At 47.6% G+C, this 22,154-nt stretch overlaps 1 protein-coding gene across 4 annotated transcripts in view; it reads left to right on the top strand.

Annotated features, from left to right (window-relative positions):
* Positions 1–22,154, top strand: part of LOC140410379 (uncharacterized) — a 215,954-nt gene that overhangs the window by 188,013 nt on the left and 5,787 nt on the right. For all 4 annotated transcript variants that reach the window (XM_072498434.1, XM_072498436.1, XM_072498437.1 and 1 more), the window contains one exon: positions 2,777–2,867. In XM_072498434.1, coding sequence (XP_072354535.1) covers positions 2,777–2,867 — 91 coding nt within the window. The remainder of the gene's footprint in view (positions 1–2,776; positions 2,868–22,154) is intronic.

The following is a 22,154-nucleotide window of genomic DNA, read 5'->3' on the forward strand; positions in this document are numbered from 1 at the left end:
TCAACACCACCCACATCCCTTGCAGCCTACCGCTCACCATTACATATCGCCCTCCATTGTCCGCTACAATAGTCTTGGCTTCAAATGACACCCGCTTTCCCACCAATATTGCCACCCCTCTATTCTTCGCGCCCAGTCCCGAGTGGAATGCCTGTCCTACCCATCCCTTTCTTAGCCTGACCTGGTCAGCCACCTTCAGGTGTGTCTCTTGGTGCATGGCCACGTCCGCCTTCAGTCCCTTTAAGTGCGCGAACACTCGAGCCCTCTTCACCGGCCCATGGCTCAGGATGGCAGATTTGCCGGTAGGTATCGATTCACTCCTGGTATCATGAGGTGTTGGGTGCTCTGAGGTACAGACGAACCAACACGGTTGCGATTGGTACAACGCAGTTTTATTCCAACCAACTATTTATACATCTGACTTGGTACTCAGCACGTTGTGACTGTGTGAGTGGCTTGCTAATGAGGTCCTGGCCCTGTGCTGTCTCCAGATGGACTGCCCAGGTAGTGTCGTGTTTCTTGTCTTATACTGGGACTGCTCTTGTCTGTGATTGGCTGTCGTGTTATGTGTGCTAATTGGTCCGTTGGTCTGTCTATCATTATGTATGTGTTATGATATATGTTTGAATATCATGGCATCAGCCTTGATTGTTCTGCTTAAGTCCTGGTATAGCATGTGAACCCACAGCCTTCTGATGACAAGGCAAACATGCTACCAACTAAGCCATAGCTTTAATGGTAATTTAGTAATTTTAGTGGACCTTATAATGGACAAGGCTAGGGCGTAGGGTAAGTGTCATTCACAGTGCATGAGAGAGCTAGGAGGAAGAAGCCTTCCTAAGCTGCTGAGTGATAAGAATCAGGGGCGAATTTCTTCGTAATCGGTGCAATGTCTGCCGACAGGCGCCAAAAACGGCGCAAATCAGTCCGGCATCGCGCCGCCCCAAAGGTGCGGAATCCTCCGCATCTTGAGGGGCCGAGCCCTAACCTTGAGGGGCTAGGCCCACGCCGGACTGATTTCCGCCCCGCCAGCTAGCGGGAAAGGCCTTTGGTGCCCCGCCAGCTGGCGCGAAACTGACATTGCCGGGCGGCGCATGCACAGGAGCGTTAGCGGCCGCTCACGGCATCCCAGCGCATGCGCAGTGGAGGGGGTGGAGACCGTGGCGAAGGCGGAAGGAAAAGAGTGCCCCCACGGCACAGGCCCGCCCGCGGATCGGTGGGGCCCGATCGCGGGCCAGGCCACCGTGGGGGCACCCCCCGGGGCCAGATCGCCCCGCACCCCCCCCAGGACCCCGGAGCCCGCCCGCGCCGTCTTGTCCCGCCGATAAGAGAGGTGGTTTATTCCAGCAGCGGGACTTCGGCCCATCCGGGCCGGAGAATCACCGGGGGGGGGGGCGCCAACCGGCGCGGCCCGATTCCCGCCCCTGCCGAATATCCGGTGCCGGAGAATTCGGCAACCGGCGGGGGTGGGATTCACGCCAGCCCCCGGCGATTCTCCGACCCGGCGGGGGGTCGGAGAATCTCGCCCCTGATATCCAACAGCCAAAATCATCTTTGAATGTGCAGATCTTTCATGAATTGCCAAGAAAGTGGGTTCCTTTGACATGTAACCATCAGGTCATTGCCGAAACTGGCTAATTTCAATATGCAGTTTCTTAGTTTGTCAAGTAGCTTAGATGGAGTAGACTACTGCAAAACATTGACAGTCATTCTGAAAATCCAACCAATAAATTACTATGTATGCGATTAGCACACAAATAATGCACTGATAAGGCGACCAAGATCATGTCATTTCAGTCGCAGTATATATATTCCTATCTTCTGTTGCCAACACCATATGGACACACAGAAATTACAAGATTCCAGCACCTTTGCTGTGTTTCTGTCAATATAATGCATGCAAGCAGGGTAACCAATAAAGCCAGTATTCTTCTCGGTTCAAATATTTGATCCTTCCAAAACATATTTGCATCTGCTTGGTTCCAATATTAACTTCAATTCAGAACCTATTTCTGCTTCCAGCTATGGAATAAATTTTGGCATGGATCCATGATTCATTAAAACATGGGAATTGTCTCAACTGTTGAGTTATAAATCATAATGACTGTATTAGCTGTGCATGAGTCAAGATATCTGCAACTGTATATCTTAATTAAAATTGGTGGCATGTCTCTAATTTTAAATCAGCTTCATTAGCAAGTGATTTTATTTCTTTGCTTAAGTACATTTGAACTCTCTGGATATTGGATTGCTCTTTCTTATTTAAAATTATTCCCAATGCCATTTTTAATGTTGTTTTCTCCCACTATCTGGGATCTTGCAATATCTTGTACCAGCTACCAGAGCCAACTCTATAACACTCAAACCAATGTGCCATTGGAAATCTTTTCAATGTCGTTCAGATTCGGGATGTTGTCCCCCACATTCCCTAAACTCGATTTCTTTCTGGATACAAAATAGAAGCAATGAGATCACTCCCAGGAGCTGCTTTGATGTTCCTGAGAACCACTGCGTATAGAATTATGGTGGTACAATTCAACAGTAGCTATCCTGAAAGGGCATCCATGTTCATATTCTCTCTCATGAAAGATGTGCAATTTTATAAACGGAGCAATTAAATAATACAACAAAAAAAATCATATTTGGCCAATTGCATCATCCTCTACATAAGTCACTGCATGAAGTGTTAACTAATTTTTATTATTTGTCATTTTAGGTAGGTTTAATCTGGAAAAGAAACTTTTAACTCTGATTAGACTCTCAATCTGTTTTTAAGGGTAAACCAGGACTCAATGGCCAGGATGGAGAACAAGGTCTTGAAGGATTCTATGGCGAACCGGGTGATCCAGGATTTCAGGGGCCGAAAGGTCTGCTTAATAACAATGATCAAAAAGATCAGATTTATTTTTGCTGCATCTTTTGTCTGTGTTTGATGACATATTGAATAGCCAAGCCTGTGTTTTAATTCTCTTTATTTTCTGGGGGGTTTCAATTACTTTGGTAATTTGTTAACTTTCCTCAATCACATTATGCAAAACCTTTCTCCCACGTCCCCGCCCTTTTCAATTTTCTCCCCAGCCACATTATACTAAAAATATTCTACCTAATCAGATAGTGGTAGTGATGAAAATGTTCACTCTTATTCATGAGAAAAACATTGTCTGATTTACACCTCTTAGATGGGGCAGTGGTGAGAGGCAGGCGAGGGTGTGGGAAAATTGAGATTGCAATCAGGATGAGGGACGGAAGGGACAGGGTTGGATGAGCAGTAGCCATCATGGCCCATGGTTTTAATCTGAGGTTATGAGGAGCAGTCCTCAAACTTGCCTCTTCAGAGTTTTTCGAGGAGGTCACTAAGATGATTGATGCAGGTAGGGCAGTAGATGTTGTCTATATGGACTTCAGTAAGGCCTTTGACAAGGTCCCTCATGGTAGACTAGTACAAAAGGTGAAGTCACACGGGATCAGGGGTGAGCTGGCAAGGTGGATACAGAACTGGCTAGGCCATAGAAGGCAGAGAGTAGCAATGGAGGGATGCTTTTCTAATTGGAGGGCTGTGACCAGTGGTGTTCCACAGGGATCAGTGCTGGGACCTTTGCTCTTTGTAGTATATATAAATGATTTGGAGGAAAATGTAACTGGTCTGATTAGTAAGTTTGCAGACGACACAAAGGTTGGTGGAATTGCGGATAGCGATGAGGACTGTCGGAGGATACAGCAGGATTTAGATTGTCTGGAGACTTGGGCGGAGAGATGGCAGATGGAGTTTAATCCGGACAAATGTGAGGTAATGCATTTTGGAAGGTCTAATGCAGGTAGGGAATATACAGTGAATGGTAGAACCCTCAAGAGTATTGAAAGTCAAAGAGATCTAGGAGTACAGGTCCACAGGTCATTGAAAGGGGCAACACAGGTGGAGAAGGTAGTCAAGAAGGCATACGGCATGCTTGCCTTCATTGGCCGGGGCATTGAGTGTAAGAATTGGCAAGTCATGTTGCAGTTGTATAGAACCTTAGTTAGGCCACACTTGGAGTATAGTGTTCAATTCTGGTCGCCACACTACCAGAAGGATGTGGAGGCTTTAGAGAGGGTGCAGAAGAGATTTACCAGAATGTTGCCTGGTATGGAGGGCATTAGCTATGAGGAGCGATTGAATAAACTCGGTTTGCTCTCACTGGAACGAAGGAGGTTGAGGGGAGACCTGATAGAGGTATACAAAATTATGAGGGGCATAGACAGAGTGGATAGTCAGAGGCTTTTCCCCAGGGTAGAGGGGTCAATTACTAGGGGGCATAGGTTTAAGGTGAGAGGGGCAAGGTTTAGAGTAGATGTACGAGGCAAGTTTTTTACGCAGAGGGTAGTGGGTGCCTGGAACTCGCTACCGGAGGAGGTAGTGGAAGCAGGGACGATAGGGTCATTTAAGGGGCATCTTGACAAATATATGAATAGGATGGGAATAGAAGGATACGGACCCAGGAAGTGTAGAAGATTGTAGTTTAGTCGGGCAGCATGGTCGGCACGGGCTTGGAGGGCCGAAGGGCCTGTTCCTGTGCTGTACATTTCTTTGTTCTTTGTTCAGTGGTGGTTTGCAGTGATTTTTTAAAAGTCTGCCTGGTAAGCAGCATATAAATCTAGGGTGCGATTTAACGGAAATGAAACAGAGTCCCATGTCAGGCATGTTGAGCCGGATGTTTCCCAGCACTTGCAGGGCCGAGAACGCCCCTGCTATTAAATGGGACACTGTTTCATTTCTGGGCCTCGGCAAGGAATGCCTCGCCGAGGCCACCCTTAATCCCATTTCATGCACTAACGAGCTCCACTCTCCAGTGCAGGGAGAGATGTGTAGACCTCTCACACTGGGGCCGACTCCTCGTCCTAAGCTCCTTGGCTGAGAATATGTGCACTCTCCAAGAGGGCATCTCCCAATTCAGCCTCCCCCGGAGATCTCCAGCATCCCAGGTGCCAGTTTTTCACCAATTCGATTCACTCCACATGATATCAAAAATTGGCTTAAGGCACAAAATATGGGCCCTGACAGCATTCCTGGAATAGTACTGAGACATGTGCTTCAGAATTTGCCATGTCTCTAGCCAAGTTGTTGCAGTGCAGCTGTAACAGGGACATCTACCCTGCAACATGGAAAATTGTCAAGGTATGTCCTCAATACAAAAAGCAGGAAAAACCCAAACTGACTAATTGCCGTTCCATCAGCCTACTCTCGGTCACCAGTAAAATGATGGAAGGGGTCACCAACAGTGCTATCAAGAGGTACTTGCTTAGCAATAACTTGTTCAATGATGCTGAGTTTGAGTTCTGCCAGGGTCACTCACCTCCTGACCTCATGGCTGCCTTGGTTCAGGGCAGCACGGTGGCACAGTGGTTAGCACTACTGCCTCATGACGCCAAGGTCCCAGGTTCGATCCCGGCTCTGGGTCACTGTCCGTGTGGAGTGTTCGCCCCACAACCCAAAGATGTGCAGGGTAGGTAGATTGACCACGCTAAATTGGAAATTATGTATTGGGTACTCTAAATTTATTTTTTAAAATGACTGTCTTGGTTCAACCATGGACAAAATAACTGAATTCCAGAGGTGACGTGAGAGTGACTGCAATTGATATCAAGGCAGCATTTGACTGAGTGTGGCATCAAGGAGCCCCAGCATAACTGGAGTCAAAGAGAATGAGGGGGAGACTCTCTTCTGGTTGGAGTCATACCTGGCACAAAGGAAGATAGTTGTTAATCTTTTCAGTTCCAGGACATCACTGTAGGAAAAACAAGTAAAACAAAAAATACTGGACAATCTCAACAGGTTTGGCAGCATCAGTGGAGAGAAAAGGGAGCTAACGTTTCGAGTCTGGATGACTCTTTGATTGGTGTGTTCTTTTGTTTGGGCAGGTGGGACTCCAGGGGTCCATAGAGTTCTGCTCAGGGGGCGGTCTAGGGTCGAGGGTCCTGACCCTTCTCAATTTTTAGTTTTGTTAGGCGGCCGGTATTTGGAAGGTGTTGCTATGGTTTAGCGATCCCGGCTCTGCATATGGGTGGGTAGAGGTGCACTTCTGCATTGCTTCTGGTCTTTGTGTAGTTGTTGCTGCACCTTTGCCATTTTCCCTTGTAGGAGTTTCCTCTGCTCCAGTGGTTGTTTCCTCCCTGAGAGTTTGGGAACAGCTTGGGAAGCATTTCAGGCTCCTTTTCCTGTCTTCGCTAGCCCTCCGTGTGTAATGGTCGCCTTTTCCTACCAGCTGGTTTTGGGACTCAACTGGTTTAGCTCACTGGGCTAAATCGCTGGCTTTTAAAGCAGACCAAGGCAGGCCAGCAGCACGGTTCAATTCCCGTACCAGCCTCCCCGAACAGGCGCCGGAATGTGGCGACTAGGGGCTTTTCACAGTAATTTCATTGAAGCCTACTTGTGACAATAAGCGATTTTTATTTCATTTCATTTTAATTTGGGGAGGGTGGTGGGTAGGGGTCGAGAGCGGTTTGGGGGCCTGTTCGTGGAGGGAAGGTGTGCTAGTTTTAAGGAGTTGGCTCAGAAATTCCAGCTACCCAGTTCCAGTCTTTTTAGGTATTTCAAATTCTCAATTTTTCGCTTAAAGCTTTTCCCTCCTTTCCTTTGGCGCCACCCCCTCCCTTGGTGAAGAAGATTCTGTCGCTGGCTAGGCCTGATGGGGGTCTATTTCAGACATATATGGTCGCATCCTTTCTGCTCCATTGAGGGATGTGAGGGCAAAATGGGAGGGTAAATTGGGTCACATTCGTAATGATGAGGTGTGGAGTGAGGCCCTTCACAGGGTCAACTCCACGTCTTTGTGTGCTCGGCTGAGTCTGATTCAGTTTAACGTTTTGCATAGAACTCACTTGACCAGGGCTAGGAAGAGTGGGTTCTTCTCTGAGGTTGATGATAAATGTGAGCACTGTTCTTGTGGACTGACTAACCATAGGCATGGTCCTGTCCCATATTGATAGGCTTCTGGGCGTCTTTATTTAACACCATGTCAGAGATACTCCATGTAGATTTGGATCCATGTCCACTGGTGGCCATATTTGAGGTGTCAGAGTCACCAGTGATACCGTCTGGGGTGAAAGCCGATGTCCTCGCCTTTGGCTTGTTGATAGCCCGGAGGTTGAATTTTGCTTGGGTGCAGGTCTCCCACTCCGCCTAGTACCTCTGCTTGGCTGGGTGGCCCAATGTGTTTTTTGCATTTGGAGAAGGTCAAGTTCACCATCAGTGAATCTAAGATAGCAACCATTCATTTCCTTTTTGAAGGAGGTGGTCACCATCAGCTGTTAGAGTAGTCAGTTTCAAAGTCGGGATCGCAGGCAGGTGTCTGGAAGGTTGCGGAGCTATGCATTGTGGCGTTCTCGATCGCAGAAATAGTGCCCAACGGCCACAGCAACCCGGAGCTCAGCGAGAAAGACCGCCTCCTCCTGACATCAGCGCGCTGACCCAGGAGAGGATTTAAAAAAAAATTTGAGGCCTGAAGCGACAGCAGAGAGCAGGTTTACGCTGACGTCACATGTTTCGGGTGCAAGAGAGATTCCACCACCTTGCAGCTGCCAGCACTGCTGGTGTGAACTCCAGGGCCTCTGGTGAATAACCCATGAAGAAGAAGCTGAAAATAGGAACAAAGCAGCATATAAAGTTGAATACTTGAGGTATGTGTTATTCATTGTGTCACTGCAAATCAGGATTTAAAGTTCATGTATGTTGTATACAGTGAAGTACTGGCAAATTCAAGTTTAAAATCCTCAAAACTTCAAAGACATTTGAAGACTAAGCATGGTGAGTTCGAGGACAAACCTTTTTTTTTTCAACGGATGCAGTGAGATCTTAACTCATCAGTTGAAGTCATTATCATAAATTTAGCATTGAATAACAAAGCAAGTGAAATAGTGAGGATGAAATAGTGAGTGAAATGTTTGCGGGCGATGGTCGGCCGGTGTGGGTCGTGAAGCTCGGTCGGCGTGGGTTCCGAAGCTCGGACAGCATGTGTCACAATGCTTGGCCAATGTGGGTCGCGAAGGTCGGCTAGCATAGGTCGCGAATGATGGGTGGTTGGTAAAAATGGGTTCCGGCAAAAAGTTTGAAAAACACTGTTCGAGGGTTCAGGTTAGTTGTGCGTTTAAGTTAATTAGGTATTGTGTGTGTGCTTGCCCTTTTGCTCCCTTCTATTCTATATTTCTGTTTGATTGTTTTAGGTTGTTCTGATTATTATGGAAAATTTCTTAATAAACATATTTTTAAAAAAACTTTCACAAACCGGCATTGAACAGCCATCGACATGTTGAAGATCTGCTTCTGTTGCCTTGACCAGTCAGGGGGTGTCCTCCAGTATGAGCCATCTTGGTCTTCCGCATTGTAGTCATCTGCTGAGAGATCCACAACATAACTATTCAAAGAGGTTTGGAGCTGGGTGAGGAGGAGGGACTGATATACCACGTCCTTGGAGTATGATGATGATCAGAAAGAGGAGGACAAGGGTTGGGGGGGGGAGATTGGCACTGTAAACTTGTGCTGCAAATAGACCTGATACCATGCATTGGAGGGAAATTTTGAAACCGTCCTAAGCTTCACGGTGCTCGGTGCGCTGGCATTTGATTTTATTTGACCATTATTTAGCCAGGTGAATTAAATGAGAATCAATATTCATTTACAAATGACCTGGCCAAGGTACTAATGTCGTAGAAAGAGAATACACAATAATACAAATCATTTAAACACTAAAAATGATAAAATACCATTTATCAGCAAAATAGAATTGACAGTTTAACAAGTACAAGTCAACAAAGCCTTAATTAACCTTTTGGCAAAAGGGATACAAGATATTAAAGTTAGTTAGCTTCAGCTTTAGTTGTACCTCGTTCCAGTCATTGTCAGTCGCAAACTGAAATTAAGTATGAACATTCTTGGAGTGACCAATTTGATCAAGTCACGTGAACTCAGATTATAAGAGGTGGACAGTAAAATGTTACAAACTTTTAAAAGACGCAGGTCTTTTTCTCTAGCAAGGTTCGATAAATTAACGGTTGCCAGTGGAGCTGGTGCCTTGTGTGCAATAAAGTCTAGTTAATCAGGGAGTATGGGAAAACGAGCGCCAGGTGGTCATATTGCTCACCGCCTGCGGCCCACATACGTTTGGGGTGATTAGGAGCCTTACGTACCCAGCTGCGCCGGACACCAAAACGTTTGATGAACTTGTGAATATAGTGGGGCAACATTTTAACCCAACCCCGTCCACGATAGTCCAGCGTTACCGGTTTAATACCGCTGAGAGGACCCCTGGAGAATCCCTTGCCGATTTTCTATCCAGGCTACGCAGGATTGCGGAGTACTGTGACTATGGTGAGACCTTGTCAGAAATGTTACGCGACCGTTTGGTTTGCGGTATTAACAATGCGGCCACCCAGAGAAAGTTGTTAGCGGATTGACTTTTCAACAGGCCATTCAAATAGTATTGTCCCGAGAGAGCGCAGAGCGAGGAGTACAGGAGCTACAGGGATTGGAAGTGCATGCCTTGGGGCGCAACCCCTTCCGTCCGAAAACGTCCCCCCGCACTGCTGCGGTACCTTGGTCGAGGCAACGTCCGGACCGACGCCAGTGGCCGTCGGACATTCCTCCCAGAAGGGAGCCTTCTCCAGAGCCAATGGATGAGGAGCCATGTCCGTGTCAGACTTGTAGGCGCCGACCCCGTCGCCGGTCCTGGGGGCGCCAGAGGCTGTCCAAATGTTAGAGGTGCATAAGATGCAGGGGACAACGTCCTGCGCAACAATTGAAAAGATGCGTTTATCGTTTAGTACGCATGGCCTCCCCGAGGTGCTGGTCACGGATAACGGCACTCCATTCACGAGTGAGGAGTTTGCGAGGTTCACGAAGATGAACGGCATCCGCCATATCCGCACTGCCCCTTACCACCCGGCTTCAAATGGGTTGGCAGAGCACGCAGTGCAGACATTCAAAAGAGGCCTAAAGAAGCAGTCTTCCGGATCAATGGACACGATACTGGCTCGCTTTTTGTTTACGTACAGGACCACCCCCCATGCAGTGACTGGGGTAGCTCCCGCAGAACTCCTAATGGGCCGGAGACTTCGCACCCGCCTTAGTATGGTTTTCCCGGACATTGGCGCAAAAGTACGCCGCACACAAGAACAACAGGGACAGGGATTGTCTCGGCATCGGCCGATTCGGCAGTTTGCGCCCGGTGACCCAGTGTTCGTTCGGAATTTTGCTGGTGGTGCCCAATGGGTTCCTGGTGTAATCTTTCGCCAAACGGGCCCTATATCTTACCAAGTGCAAGCCCAGGGTCGTCTCCAGCGAAAACATGTAGACCACGTTCGGTCCAGAAGACCATCCCCTCAAAAGATTCCCCGCCCCCGGAGCTCATTTCAACAGCCGCAGAGACCAGAGACAAGGGAAGGTAGTCCTCATAATCTTCCACTGGTGCCTCACTCAAAGCCTGCGCAGGTCGTTACGGGACCAAATGGAGATAGAGACGCTGACATGACGGAGGCAGCAGACTCTGACTCCGAGATGGAGACACAGGATGCATCAGAGGGGGAATCCTCGGGTCCATGGGCCGTGGATGTACCACCGTTGCGCCGTTCATCACGGAAGCGCCGGTCTCCGTCTCGTTACACGCCGCCTGATCCAGCGCCGCGTGCAAATGGTGTCCGGCCTGCGGCCAAACGAGTCCGACGCCCTCCTTCGCCAGGGTCTTCGGTGGATTCCTTGGACTTTGGGGGGGAGGGATGTTATAACCTGCCTACCTACCATTGGCTGGGGACTAATGACTATCCCACAATCCTGTGGGAGTATGAGCTTCCCCAATGAGTGGGGCGGAGAAACCACTAGTAAACTCCTAGTATAAATAAAGCTGGCCAGTTCAGGAACCAGCAGGAAGGAGTATGTAGCAAGGGAAGTTACTGCTACTGTTATGTATATATGTTCTAGTAAATAAATGTTATTACTTTGTATCCTTAAAACTCGAGCTGGATTCTTCGTGGCCCTTACAAAAGTCACCGTAATCAAAAACAGGCAGGGTAGATATCTGAACTATGGTGTATCTGGTTTTATGAGTAAAGCAAACTTATTGTGATACAGAAAACCAGTCTAGATGTAACCTCGGCTTGTAAAATGGCAATGTGGGAAATAAAAGTCAAAGCACAGTCCAACCAGATTCTGAGATATTTGTAAGTGGAAACTTGCTCAAGTTCAGGCACTGACATTTTGTGATCACGGGTAGAGTAAGACTTTTTCCTATAAAGCAATGTAAACTTGGTTTTAGTCATATTCAACACAAAGTGAAGACCAAAAAATGTCTGTTGCATATTAAATGAATCTGAATTGCAAATTGCGCCAACAGAAGGAATGGATGAACCTACAGAATACAAGATTGTGCATAAAGCTGCCTGCTGCTTTAACCACATTGTAAAATATAAGGGCCTAGAATATAATATAATTTAAAAGAACCATGGGGCACCCTTTTTAATTGTGAGAGGACCAGAAACACATCTGTCTGATTTAGCACATGGAATAAGATTGGAAAGATAGTTAGTGAATAGAGCAAGACGATCCTTACTAAAACCAATGTCACTTAATCTTTTCATAAGAATAGAATGATCAATAGTGTCAAATGCCTTAGCTAGATCAATAAAAATAGCAGCACAAGTTTGTTACTTGTCTGAGGTGGTTATTTTTTTTAAAATGTATTTTATTCTAAACTTATTCAACAAGTTATAAAACATAAATAATCCAGGGAACACTCTCCAACTCAGTTTTACAGTCTGTACAATTTCCCCCCTTTTTCAGCCGTGCCCCCCTCCCCCGTGATGAACAGCTCCTCAAACGTGGCCATGAACAGTCCCCACCGTGTCTCAAAGCCCTCTGCTCAACCCCTCAGTTCAACCTCCACTCCCACAATATTTGCTTGCGTCCCAAACACTCCCACCCAGTACCTCTCCAGCTTCTCACAGCCCCAGAACATATGCGCGTGGTTCACTGGTCGTCACCCACACTTTTTGCACTCGTCTACCACTCCCTGGAAGAACCCATTCATTCTCGCCCGAGTCATGTGCACCCTCTGTACCACCTTAAACTGTATCTAACTTATCCTCGCACATGAGGAGATCAAATTCACCCCACACAGTGCCTCACTCCACAACCTATCTCCCCTCCTAATTCCTCCTCCTATTTCTCCTTGAACCTCACCACCTGCGGACCCCCCTGCTCTCCCAGCCATGTATGTCCCTAATCCTACCCTCTCCTTCCATGTCTGGAAGCAGTAACTGTTCCAAAAGAGCATATTCCGGTAGCTTGGGAAACCCTTTCCACACCTTCCGTGCAAAGTCCCTTACTTGTAAATACCTAAATTCACATTCCCTCGGGAGCTCTACCCTTTCCCTCAACCCCTCGATGCTTGTGAACCTCTCTTCTAGATACAAATCCCTTGAACTCAATAGCCCCACCTCTCGCCACTTTCTGTACATACTGTCTATCTCCCCCGGCTTAAACCTTTGGTTCTTGTAATGTTCTTGTCAGATAGCCCGATTTATATTACAAGAGCAGTTGTAGCTGAAGCTATAAATGACTTACTAACATTAACTGTGGGTCAACTATATACAAAACAGATGAATAACAGTGTTAACATACACAAGCAATCTCTCACTTCCAGCTCTCCAGTAAGTCTGAGGTCACTTGATTCTAACATTCACTTATATACTAATGGGACTCCTACTAATGGTCAGTATGTGAATTACAACACAACCATGATATCACCACAGTTCTCACATAGCGGTGTTAACACCAACATCCCCTCTATCCTCAATGTCCCACACCCTAATTGTTGACTATTTAATCAGACTCTCCGTATATCTCATCGTTGCCAGCGGTAGCGCCGCCGTCACCATGGCCCTCAGGCTGGACCCCCTACAAGACTCTTCCTCCATCCTAATCCATTCTTCCCCCTCTCTTTCCCACCACTGCCTCACTTTTTCCACATTCGCTGCCCAATAGTAATGCAACAAGTTTGGTAATGCCAACTCCCCTTTCTGCCTCTGCAACAGGGCCCTCTTCACCCTTGGCACTTTCCCCGCCCATACAAACTCCCAAATGACTATATCCATGCAAACTCCCAATGACTGTATCCAACTTCTGAAAAAGACCTTTGGAATAATAACCAGGAGGGTCTGAAATATAAATAAGAACATTGGCAGGGCATTCGTTTTCACCACTTGAACCTTTCTCAATATGATCTAGCCCCTCATGCGGACGTGCGTTTCCTGCAGAAAGACCACCCCTGCCTTCAGACTCCTTAAGTGTGGAAAGACCTGAGATCTCTTCACCAGCCCATTGAGCCCCGCACGTTCGATGTTATAAGCCTGACTGGAGGCTTGCGCCTCCATGCCCCTCTACTGTCTGCCATCCTCCTCTACCGACTCAGTCCCCTTTAATTTCACCCTGTACCGGGCCCATTCAAGATGGCCCCATTATCCGCCCCTGACCACGCCTTCTTCTCCAACCCTGCTCTTTAAAAGTCGTTGGCTATCTCTGGAGTTTCAAAATAATACTTCCGGCCATCGAATGTCACACACAGTTTCACCAGGTACAGCACCTCAAACCTAATCTGCCGTCGATAAAGTACCACCTTGGCCCAGTTGAACACAGCACATCTTTCTGCCAGTTTTGTTTCTCCCTGGCCCACTGCAGGGTCTTTTCTTCTCCACAAAATTTTGGAGCCTAGCGATCACTGCCCGCAGCGACTCCCCTGCTCTTGGCTTCTGCCTTAGAGACCACCTCTGGGACCTTCTCCAGCACCCCTTCCACATCCATGCCTGCCTGCATCCTCGAGACATATCTCGTGGCTTCCACACCCTCAGGCAAGCCAACGATAGGCAGGTTCTGCCTTCTAGCCTGTGCTCCTGTTCTTCCACCTTTGCTCTTAAAGACTTGCAAAGGTCCCCCAGGAGCCCAACACCTCCTCCAGTGCCACCACCCGATCACTGTGGTCCGACATTACACTCTCGACCCCTGTGCCTCCAAAAACTTCTCGATTCTTTCCATCAAATCTTTCAGGGGTGCAACCTCCCTTTCCTTGGTCCTCATGAATCGCCTTTCTTTTTTAAAAAAATCTTTATTGGCACAAGTAGGCTTACATTAACACTGCAATGAAGTTACTGTGAAAATCCCCTAGTCGCCACATTTTGGCGCCTGTTCGGGTACACAGAGGGAGAATTCAGAATGTCCAATTCACCTAACAGCACATCTTTCGGGACTTATGGGAAGAAACCGGAGCACCCGGAGGAACCCCACGCAGACACGGGGAGAAGGTGCAGACTCCACACAGACAGTGACCCAAGCCGGGAATTGAACGTGGAACCCTGGAGTTGTGAAGCAACAGTACTACCCACTGTGCTGCTGTACTGCCCACGTCTTTGTTGACAAAACTCCTCTCTAATAAAACACATCAACTGTTGCACCTGGGGTTCTTCAACCTGCGCCGACCCTTCCTACTCTGCCATTTTTCCAATTACTGCTGCACCACAGTTCTCTTCTAGCTCCTTGGCCAGGTCTTTCACCTTCTGCCGGGTCTGGTAAGCAGCAGACATGCCACTCCCGGGGAGAACTTCTCCTCCACACCTTCAACTGCACTTTCCCGTCAAAATGTTTCCCGTTTTCGGGTGAAAAGAGCTCAGTTCTACGCCTTTGAGCAGGAGCTGCCCTGCATGTGACCCTCACTCCATGGGCTGCAACCAGAAGTGTCTAAGGCACATATAATATAATTAAACGTTTCAATGCAGCTGTAATGCATCTGTGTCCCGAGTGAAAACCAGTCTGCATATCTGACAAAGTGTTTGTATTCTAAAGAAGACGCTAGCTGCTTCTAGTCAATCCTTTCCATAACTTTAGAAAGAAGATATCTGCTTCTAGACAATCCTTCCCATAACATTAGAAAGGCAGGGTAAAACAGAAATTAGTCTGTAACAGTTTGGATCTAAACTATTTACCCCTTTAAAAAGGCAATAGGACAGTGGTGAACTTCCATGCTGAAGGAATTTCTGCTGTTTGAATAGAGGTTAAATAGGTGACTTAGAGGGGCAGAAATTACACAAACTGCTGTTCTGACAAAAAAGGGTAATCAGTACCAGCTGCCTTATTAGCGTCCAAGTTGAGTAGTTCTTCTAACACCTCTGGTAAAGTGATAGGTGCAAGGAAAAACTGTGAGGACAAGAGGCAGAGTTGGTATTGATGAACATTGGGGAAAACAACGAGCTCTATTATTAGCAATAGCCATGCCAAATGCCTGCCCTGCTTTAATAAAATGAGAATTGAACAGGTCCATCATACACATTTTATCTGTAACTACAATATTGTCAAAACTTAAAGAAGATGAGGAGGATGTATTCTCTAAACATTTCACAGATGGCCAAAATCTTTTGGGATTAATCCCAAAGTAGTAAATTGGTGTCTATAATAATCCGCTTTTGCCTTTTTTATAACCCGAGTACATGTATTTCTAATTTGCCTGAAGGAAAGCCAGTCTACCTGGATCATAGTAGTCTTTGACATCCACTAGGCTCAATTCTTTGGTTGAAGTATGCTCAGAGTTAAACCAGGGGTATTACAGTTTTTGATTCTAAGCTTATTTACTGGTGTATATTTTAATTAAATTAATTCTATCTGTGGCTGCAAAGGTCACACTGATTTGTCAGTGCTTGAGTAACTCCCAGGTCAATATCACATGACTCCCAATCTGAATTTGAACTACCGAGACAGCGTTTCAGTGCACATTTCTGGATAGACACACAGCCATGAAGTCTCCCACCATCATCAACACCCCAGTTCACAGACTAAGCATCCCCAACAAGTCCACTGACACCACCCCATCCTAACCACATCTCCCATTCCCATCGCTGGCATCGCCCCGCCCACAATCCATGAGTACACAGACGTCTGAGCAGATACCATAAAACAATATTTTTATAACTGCACAAATCAATGGCAAAACACAGAGTAAACATCTCCCAAATTATCCAGAATTTAACAGCGGGGCACCTTGTGTTCATGCCTGCCCCTACACAGTGCTTCCCTGTGATTTAAGATGAGGCAGCTTGCTCCATTGTACCGGTATCCAGCTGAGATGCCCATGGTTTCCATCCTTGTTCTGAACCCATGCGGTCTCCACTACAGGCTTCTGAGCCTACAGGTGCAGCCTCTCTAACAAGACCATGCAGCAGGAATTATTCCTGGGTCAGAGGCTGTGGAGGTGAGTAATAACAACAGCACCCCTGAGGCACACCCCATTGTCAGCCTCTGCAAATTCCTTAGCTCCTTCACAGTGCCGTCAATTGCCAGACCTGCCCATCGCTTGACATGCAGCTGGCATTTGCACCATTAGAGATGCTGAGATTCTCACTGTTTCTGTGCATGTCCGCACAGTGCTTCTACAATCAAAAGTAACACTGTATATGGCTCTCCAAGAGATTGGCCACTTTCCTATGTAGGATCTCATGATATTCAAATCTCTGAGCTATGACACCACATGCACTGTGTAGACTCATAGAATCCCAACAGTGCAGAAGGAGGCCATTCGGCCCATCAAGTCTGCACTGACCCTCTGAAAGCACATCCTAACTAGGTCCATTCACCTGCCCTATCCCAATAACCCCACCAAACCTTTGGACACTAAGGGGCAATTTAGCATGGCCAATCCACCTAACCTGCACATTTATGGGCTGTGGGAGGAAACCGGAGAACTCAGAGGAAACCCACGCAGACACGGGGAGAAAGTGCAAACACCACACAGGCAGTGACCCGACGCCGGAATTGAACCCGGGTCTCAGGTGCTGAGAGACAGTAATGCAAACCATTGTGCCACCCTCCTCTATTGACTGCATATGCCTCAAGAGATCTTTGACATTTGGGATTTCATGTGCCTCAAATGCTCTGACTGATCCTCCTTGCCTGTGACTCCCAAATCCCAGCATCTCCTGCAGAGCATGGCTGTGTCTTCCCTCTGAAGGGACAGTCTCACTCGCTCACTCCAGCGCACAAGTGAACTGATGTTCAACCAGTGTTCCCCACTCTAATCTAGATTGTGGCCTGATGGCGGTGCATGTGTCTGTACTGGTGGCTGGTGAGGAGGTAGGATATGATGGTCCTGGCTCCCCCTGCCGAAGAGGCCAGTGATATAGGTGGAATCTCACTTTGTCTGACCCAGGCTACTGGCTCTCAAGGAGAAACAAGAGGGAGAAGGTATTGATGGGTATTCGGGCTACTCAGTAAGTGTATCAGCACAACCAAGCCCAAAGATGACTGCAGTCAATAAGCCACAATGCATATTGGGCAGCAGTCCTTCACCTGAGGATAGAGCTATCAAATGACCCAACTCTTCCCAGCTTCCAGCCTTGCCATCACCGAAAACTGTGAGATGTTGCTAACGTCATTAGCTGTTGTCTGGAAGGTACTGGTTACAAATAAAAGGGTGACGATGATCTTCACTGGCACTGGGGTGGGGGTTGGGGTTGGGATCATCCTCAACCTGGTTTGATTCCCCAGTCTTTATGATGGAGGTGATACAGCTCCCTCCTGAGTAAAGTGAAGCCTCCTTAGGCACTATTGGTTCAATTCAAACTGGGCGTTGTGCTCTTCGAAGCTAAGGCCGTCAAAGAAGACTTTCCTTCTCTTCCTCATTCACTGCCTGCTCAGTTGAAACTACATAGAAAATAGCACTGCAACTACCATTCCTGTTGTTATCAATGGCACAGTAATTATTTCTGTGGGCAACAGAAACCTTCACACTCCTCCAGAAATTAATCAGCTGTATTTCCACCAACTTTGCCTAAGCAGAAATAAGTCAAAAGCATCTCGGTTGCAACTTGTTGAATGGCCTTTTAAATAGCCCTAGTACCATTACCAGCTTGCTGATAATGCTTGTTGTCTGAGGAGTGAATAAGGAAGGCATACCCTTCACATTTGTTGACAAATGTTACTATTGCGGTGTTGCATCAGCTCATCTGTGCCATCATGACCTTACTCTTGGGCACATACACTTTTAAGGTTTTCATAAAATAACAATAACAAAATGAAAAAAGAACCCAACAAGGTTAAGTACAAAACGCAGTCTAGAAAAGCAACCCTCCATAACCCCCTCCCCCCTGTAACACACCGACTTAACACAACAGGTATATACACCCCCTTAGACCCTTCAGTGTAAATAACAGAAACAAAAATAAAGTAACCGTCCCCCAAGTTGCTGCTGCCATTGACCAATGTCTACCGTTCTGCCAGGAAGTCTAAGAACGGTTGCCACCGCCTAAAGAACCCTTGTACCGACCCTCTCAAGGTAAATTTCACCCTCTCCAATTTAATGAACCCCGCCATATTGCTGATCCAGGATTCCATGCTTGGGGGCCTCGCATCCTTCCACTGAAGAAGAATCCTTCGCCGGGCTACCAGGGACGCAAAGGCCAGAATACCGACCTCTTTCGCCTCCTGCACTCACGGCTCCTCTGCCACACCAAATATTGCGAGCCCCCAGCCCGGTTTGACCCTGGATCCTACCACCCTCGACACCGTTCTCGCTACACCCTTCCAAAATTCCACCAGCGCTGGGCATGCCCAGAACATATGGGTGTGATTTGCTGGGCTCCCTGAGCACCTAACACACCTGTCCTCACCCCCACAAAACCGGCTCATCCTAGTCCCGGTCATGTGTGCCCTGTGCAGCATCTTAAACTGTGCGAGGCTGAGCCTCGCGTACGATGAGGAAGAGTTCACCCTCCCTAGGGCATCTGCCCATGTCCGTTCCTCAATCTCCTCTCCCAACTCCTCTTCCCACTTACCTTTCACCTCCACCACCGAGGCCTCCTCCTCCTCCTGTATCACCTGGTACGTTTCCGAGATCTTTCCCACTCTCTCCACCCGCCGCACCCCCCCCCAAGAGAGCACCCTGTCCTGTACTGTGTGTGGCAGTAGCCGCGGGAATTCCATCGCCTGCCGTCTGGCAAACGCCCTTACCTGTAAGTACCTGAAGGTGTTCCCCAGGGGGAGCCCGTACTTCTCCTCCAGCTCACCCAGGCTCGCGAACTTCCCGTCCACAAACAGGACCCCCAACTTTCATATCCCTGCCCTGTGCCACCCCGAAAAGCCTCCACCTGTTCTCCCTGGGGCGAACCGGTGGTTCCCCCGTATTGGGGTCCACGCCGAGGCCCCAACTTCCCCCCTATGCTGCCTCCACTGCCCCCAAATTTTGAGCGCAGCTGCCACCACCGGGCTCGTGGTATACCTCCTTGGGGGGAGCGGCAGCAGCGCCGTTGCCAGCGCCCCCAGACTTGTACCCACACAAGACGCCGTCTCCAGCCTCTTCCATGCAGCCCCCTCCCCCTCCATCACCCACTTGCGCAACATCGTCGCATTGGCGGCCCAGTAGTACCCACAGAGGTTGGGCAGCGCCAGTCCCCCCCTCTCTCTACTCCGCTCCAGGAACACCCTTCTCACCCCCGGGGTCCCTCGCACCCACACAAACCCCATTATACTCCTGTTAACCCGCCTAAAAAAAGCCTTCGGGATACACACGGGGAGGCACTGGAACAGGAACAAAAACCTTGTGAGCACCAACATTTTGATTGACTGCACCCTACCCGCCAAGGACAACGGCAACGTGTCCCACCTCTTGAACTCCTCCTCCATTTGCTCCACCAGCCTTGTAAAATTAAGCCTATGCAGGGCCCCCCAGCTCCTGGTCACATGGACCCCCAAGTAACTGAAGTTCCTCTCTGTCCATTTTAGTGGGAGCTCGCCAATCCCCCCTCCTGGTCCCCTTGGTGAAGCACGAACAGCTCGCTCTTCCCCATGTTGAGCTTGCACCCCGAAAAGTCCCCGAATTCCCTAAGAATCCTCATTACATCCGGCATTCCCCCCACCGGGTCCGCCACATACAGCAGCAGGTCGTCCGCATAGATGACACTCTATGCTCCTCCCCATTCCGCACCAACCCCCTCCAGTTCCTTGACTCCCTCAGTGCCATAGCCAGGGGTTCAATCGCCAGTGCGAAGAGCAAGGGGGACAGGGGACACCCCTGCCTCGTCCCTCGGTGCAACCGAACGTACTCGGACATCCTCCTGTTTGTGGCCACACTCGCCATCGGGACCTCATACAACATACAAGGTACAGTGACTGATGGGAGCTCAGTGAATAGGACCAGGAATACTAAAAGAAATAAAACGGGAAGTGAAAACATTAATGGTAAGCGACGCGGCAGGTTGTTACAGGAAGATATGGGTTCAACGATAAGGAAAATTAGGAGAAAGGTTAAGAGGAAATATAACTTAGGAGAGGTTACTGATCGAGGTGTTAAGATTAAGAACAGAGGTAAAAAAGCCAACATAAGTGTACCTGAATGCTCGTAGTATTCAGAATAAGGTAAATGAGTTGATGGCGCAAATCATCGTGAATGACTATGATTTAGTGGCCATTACTGAAACATGGTTAAAGGATGGTCACGACTGGGAGTTAAATATCCGAGGGTATCAAACTTTTCGGAAGGACAGAGTGGATGGTAAGGGAGGTGGTGTAGCTCTGTTATTTAAGGATGACATCCGGGCAACAGTAAGGGATGACATCGGTGCTATGGAGGATAAGGTTGAATCCATTTGGGTGGAAATCAGGAATAGAAAGGCGAAAAAGTCACTGATAGGAGTAATCTATAGGCCACCAAATAGTAACATTATGGTGGGGCAGGCAATAAACAAAGAAATAACAGATGCATGTAGAAATGGTACAGCAGTTATCATGGGGGATTTTAATCTACATGTTCATTAGTTTAACCAGGTCGGTCAAGGCAGCCTTGAGGAGGAGTTTATAAAATGTATCCGCGATAGTTTCCTCGAACAGTATGTAATGGAACCTACGAGGGAACAAGCGGTCCTAGATCTGGTCCTGTGTAACGAGACAGGATTGATTCAGGATCTCATAGTTAGGGATCCTCTCGGAAGGAGCGATCACAATATGGTAGAATTTAAAATACAGATGGAGGGTGAGAAGGTAAAATCAAGCACTAGTGTTTTGTGCTTAAACAAAGGAGATTACAATGGGATGAGAGAAGAACTAGCTAAGGTAGACAGGGTGCAAAGACTTTATGGTGAAACAGTTGAGGAACAGTGGAGAACCTTCCAAGTGATTTTTCACAGTGCCCAGCAAAGGTTTATACCAACAAAAAGGAATGACGGTAAAAAGAGGGAAAATCGACCGTGGATATCTAAGGAAATAAGGGAGAGTATCAAAGTGAAGGAAAAAACATACAAAGTAGCAAAGATCAGTGGGAGACTAGAGGACTGGGAAATCTTTAGGGGGCAACAGAAAGCTACTAAAAAAGCTATAAAGAAGAGTAAGATAGATTATGAGAGTAAACTTGCTCAGAATATAAAAACAGATAGTAAAAGTTTCTATAAATACATAAAACAAAAAAGAGTGGCTAATGTAAATATTGGTCCTTTAGAGGATGAGAAGGGAGATTTAATAATGGGAGATGAGGAAATGGCTGAGGAACTGAACAGGTTTTCTGGGGTCGGTCTTCACAGTGGAAGACACAAATAACATGCCAGTGACTGATGGAAATGAGGCTATAACAGGTGAGGACCTTGAGAGGATTGATATCACCAAGGAGGTAGTGATGGGCAAGCTAATGGGGCTAAAGGTAGACAAGTCTCCTGGACCTGATGGAATGCATCCCAGAGTGCTAAAAGAGATGGCTCGGGAAATTGCAAATGCACTCGTGATAATTTACCAAAATTCACTAGACTCTGGGGTGGTCCCGGCGGATTGGAAATTAGCAAACATGACACCACTGTTTAAAAAAGAAGGTAGGCAGAAAGCGGGTAATTATAGGCCAGTGAGCTTAACTTCGGTAGTAGGGAAGATGCTGGAATCTATCATGAAGGAAGAAATAGCGAGGCATCTGGATGGAAATTGTCCCATTGGACAGACGCAGCATGGGTTCATAAAGGGCAGGTCGTGCCTAACTAATTTAGTGGAATTTTTTGAGGACATTAACAGTGTGGTAGATAACGGGGAGCCAATGGATGTGGTATATCTGGATTTCCAGAAAGCCTTTGACAAGGTGCCACACAAAAGGTTGTTGCATAAGATAAAGATGCACGGCATT

This window comes from Scyliorhinus torazame, chromosome 4 (genome assembly GCF_047496885.1).
Source record: "Scyliorhinus torazame isolate Kashiwa2021f chromosome 4, sScyTor2.1, whole genome shotgun sequence".
NCBI classification, from domain to species: domain Eukaryota; kingdom Metazoa; phylum Chordata; class Chondrichthyes; order Carcharhiniformes; family Scyliorhinidae; genus Scyliorhinus; species Scyliorhinus torazame.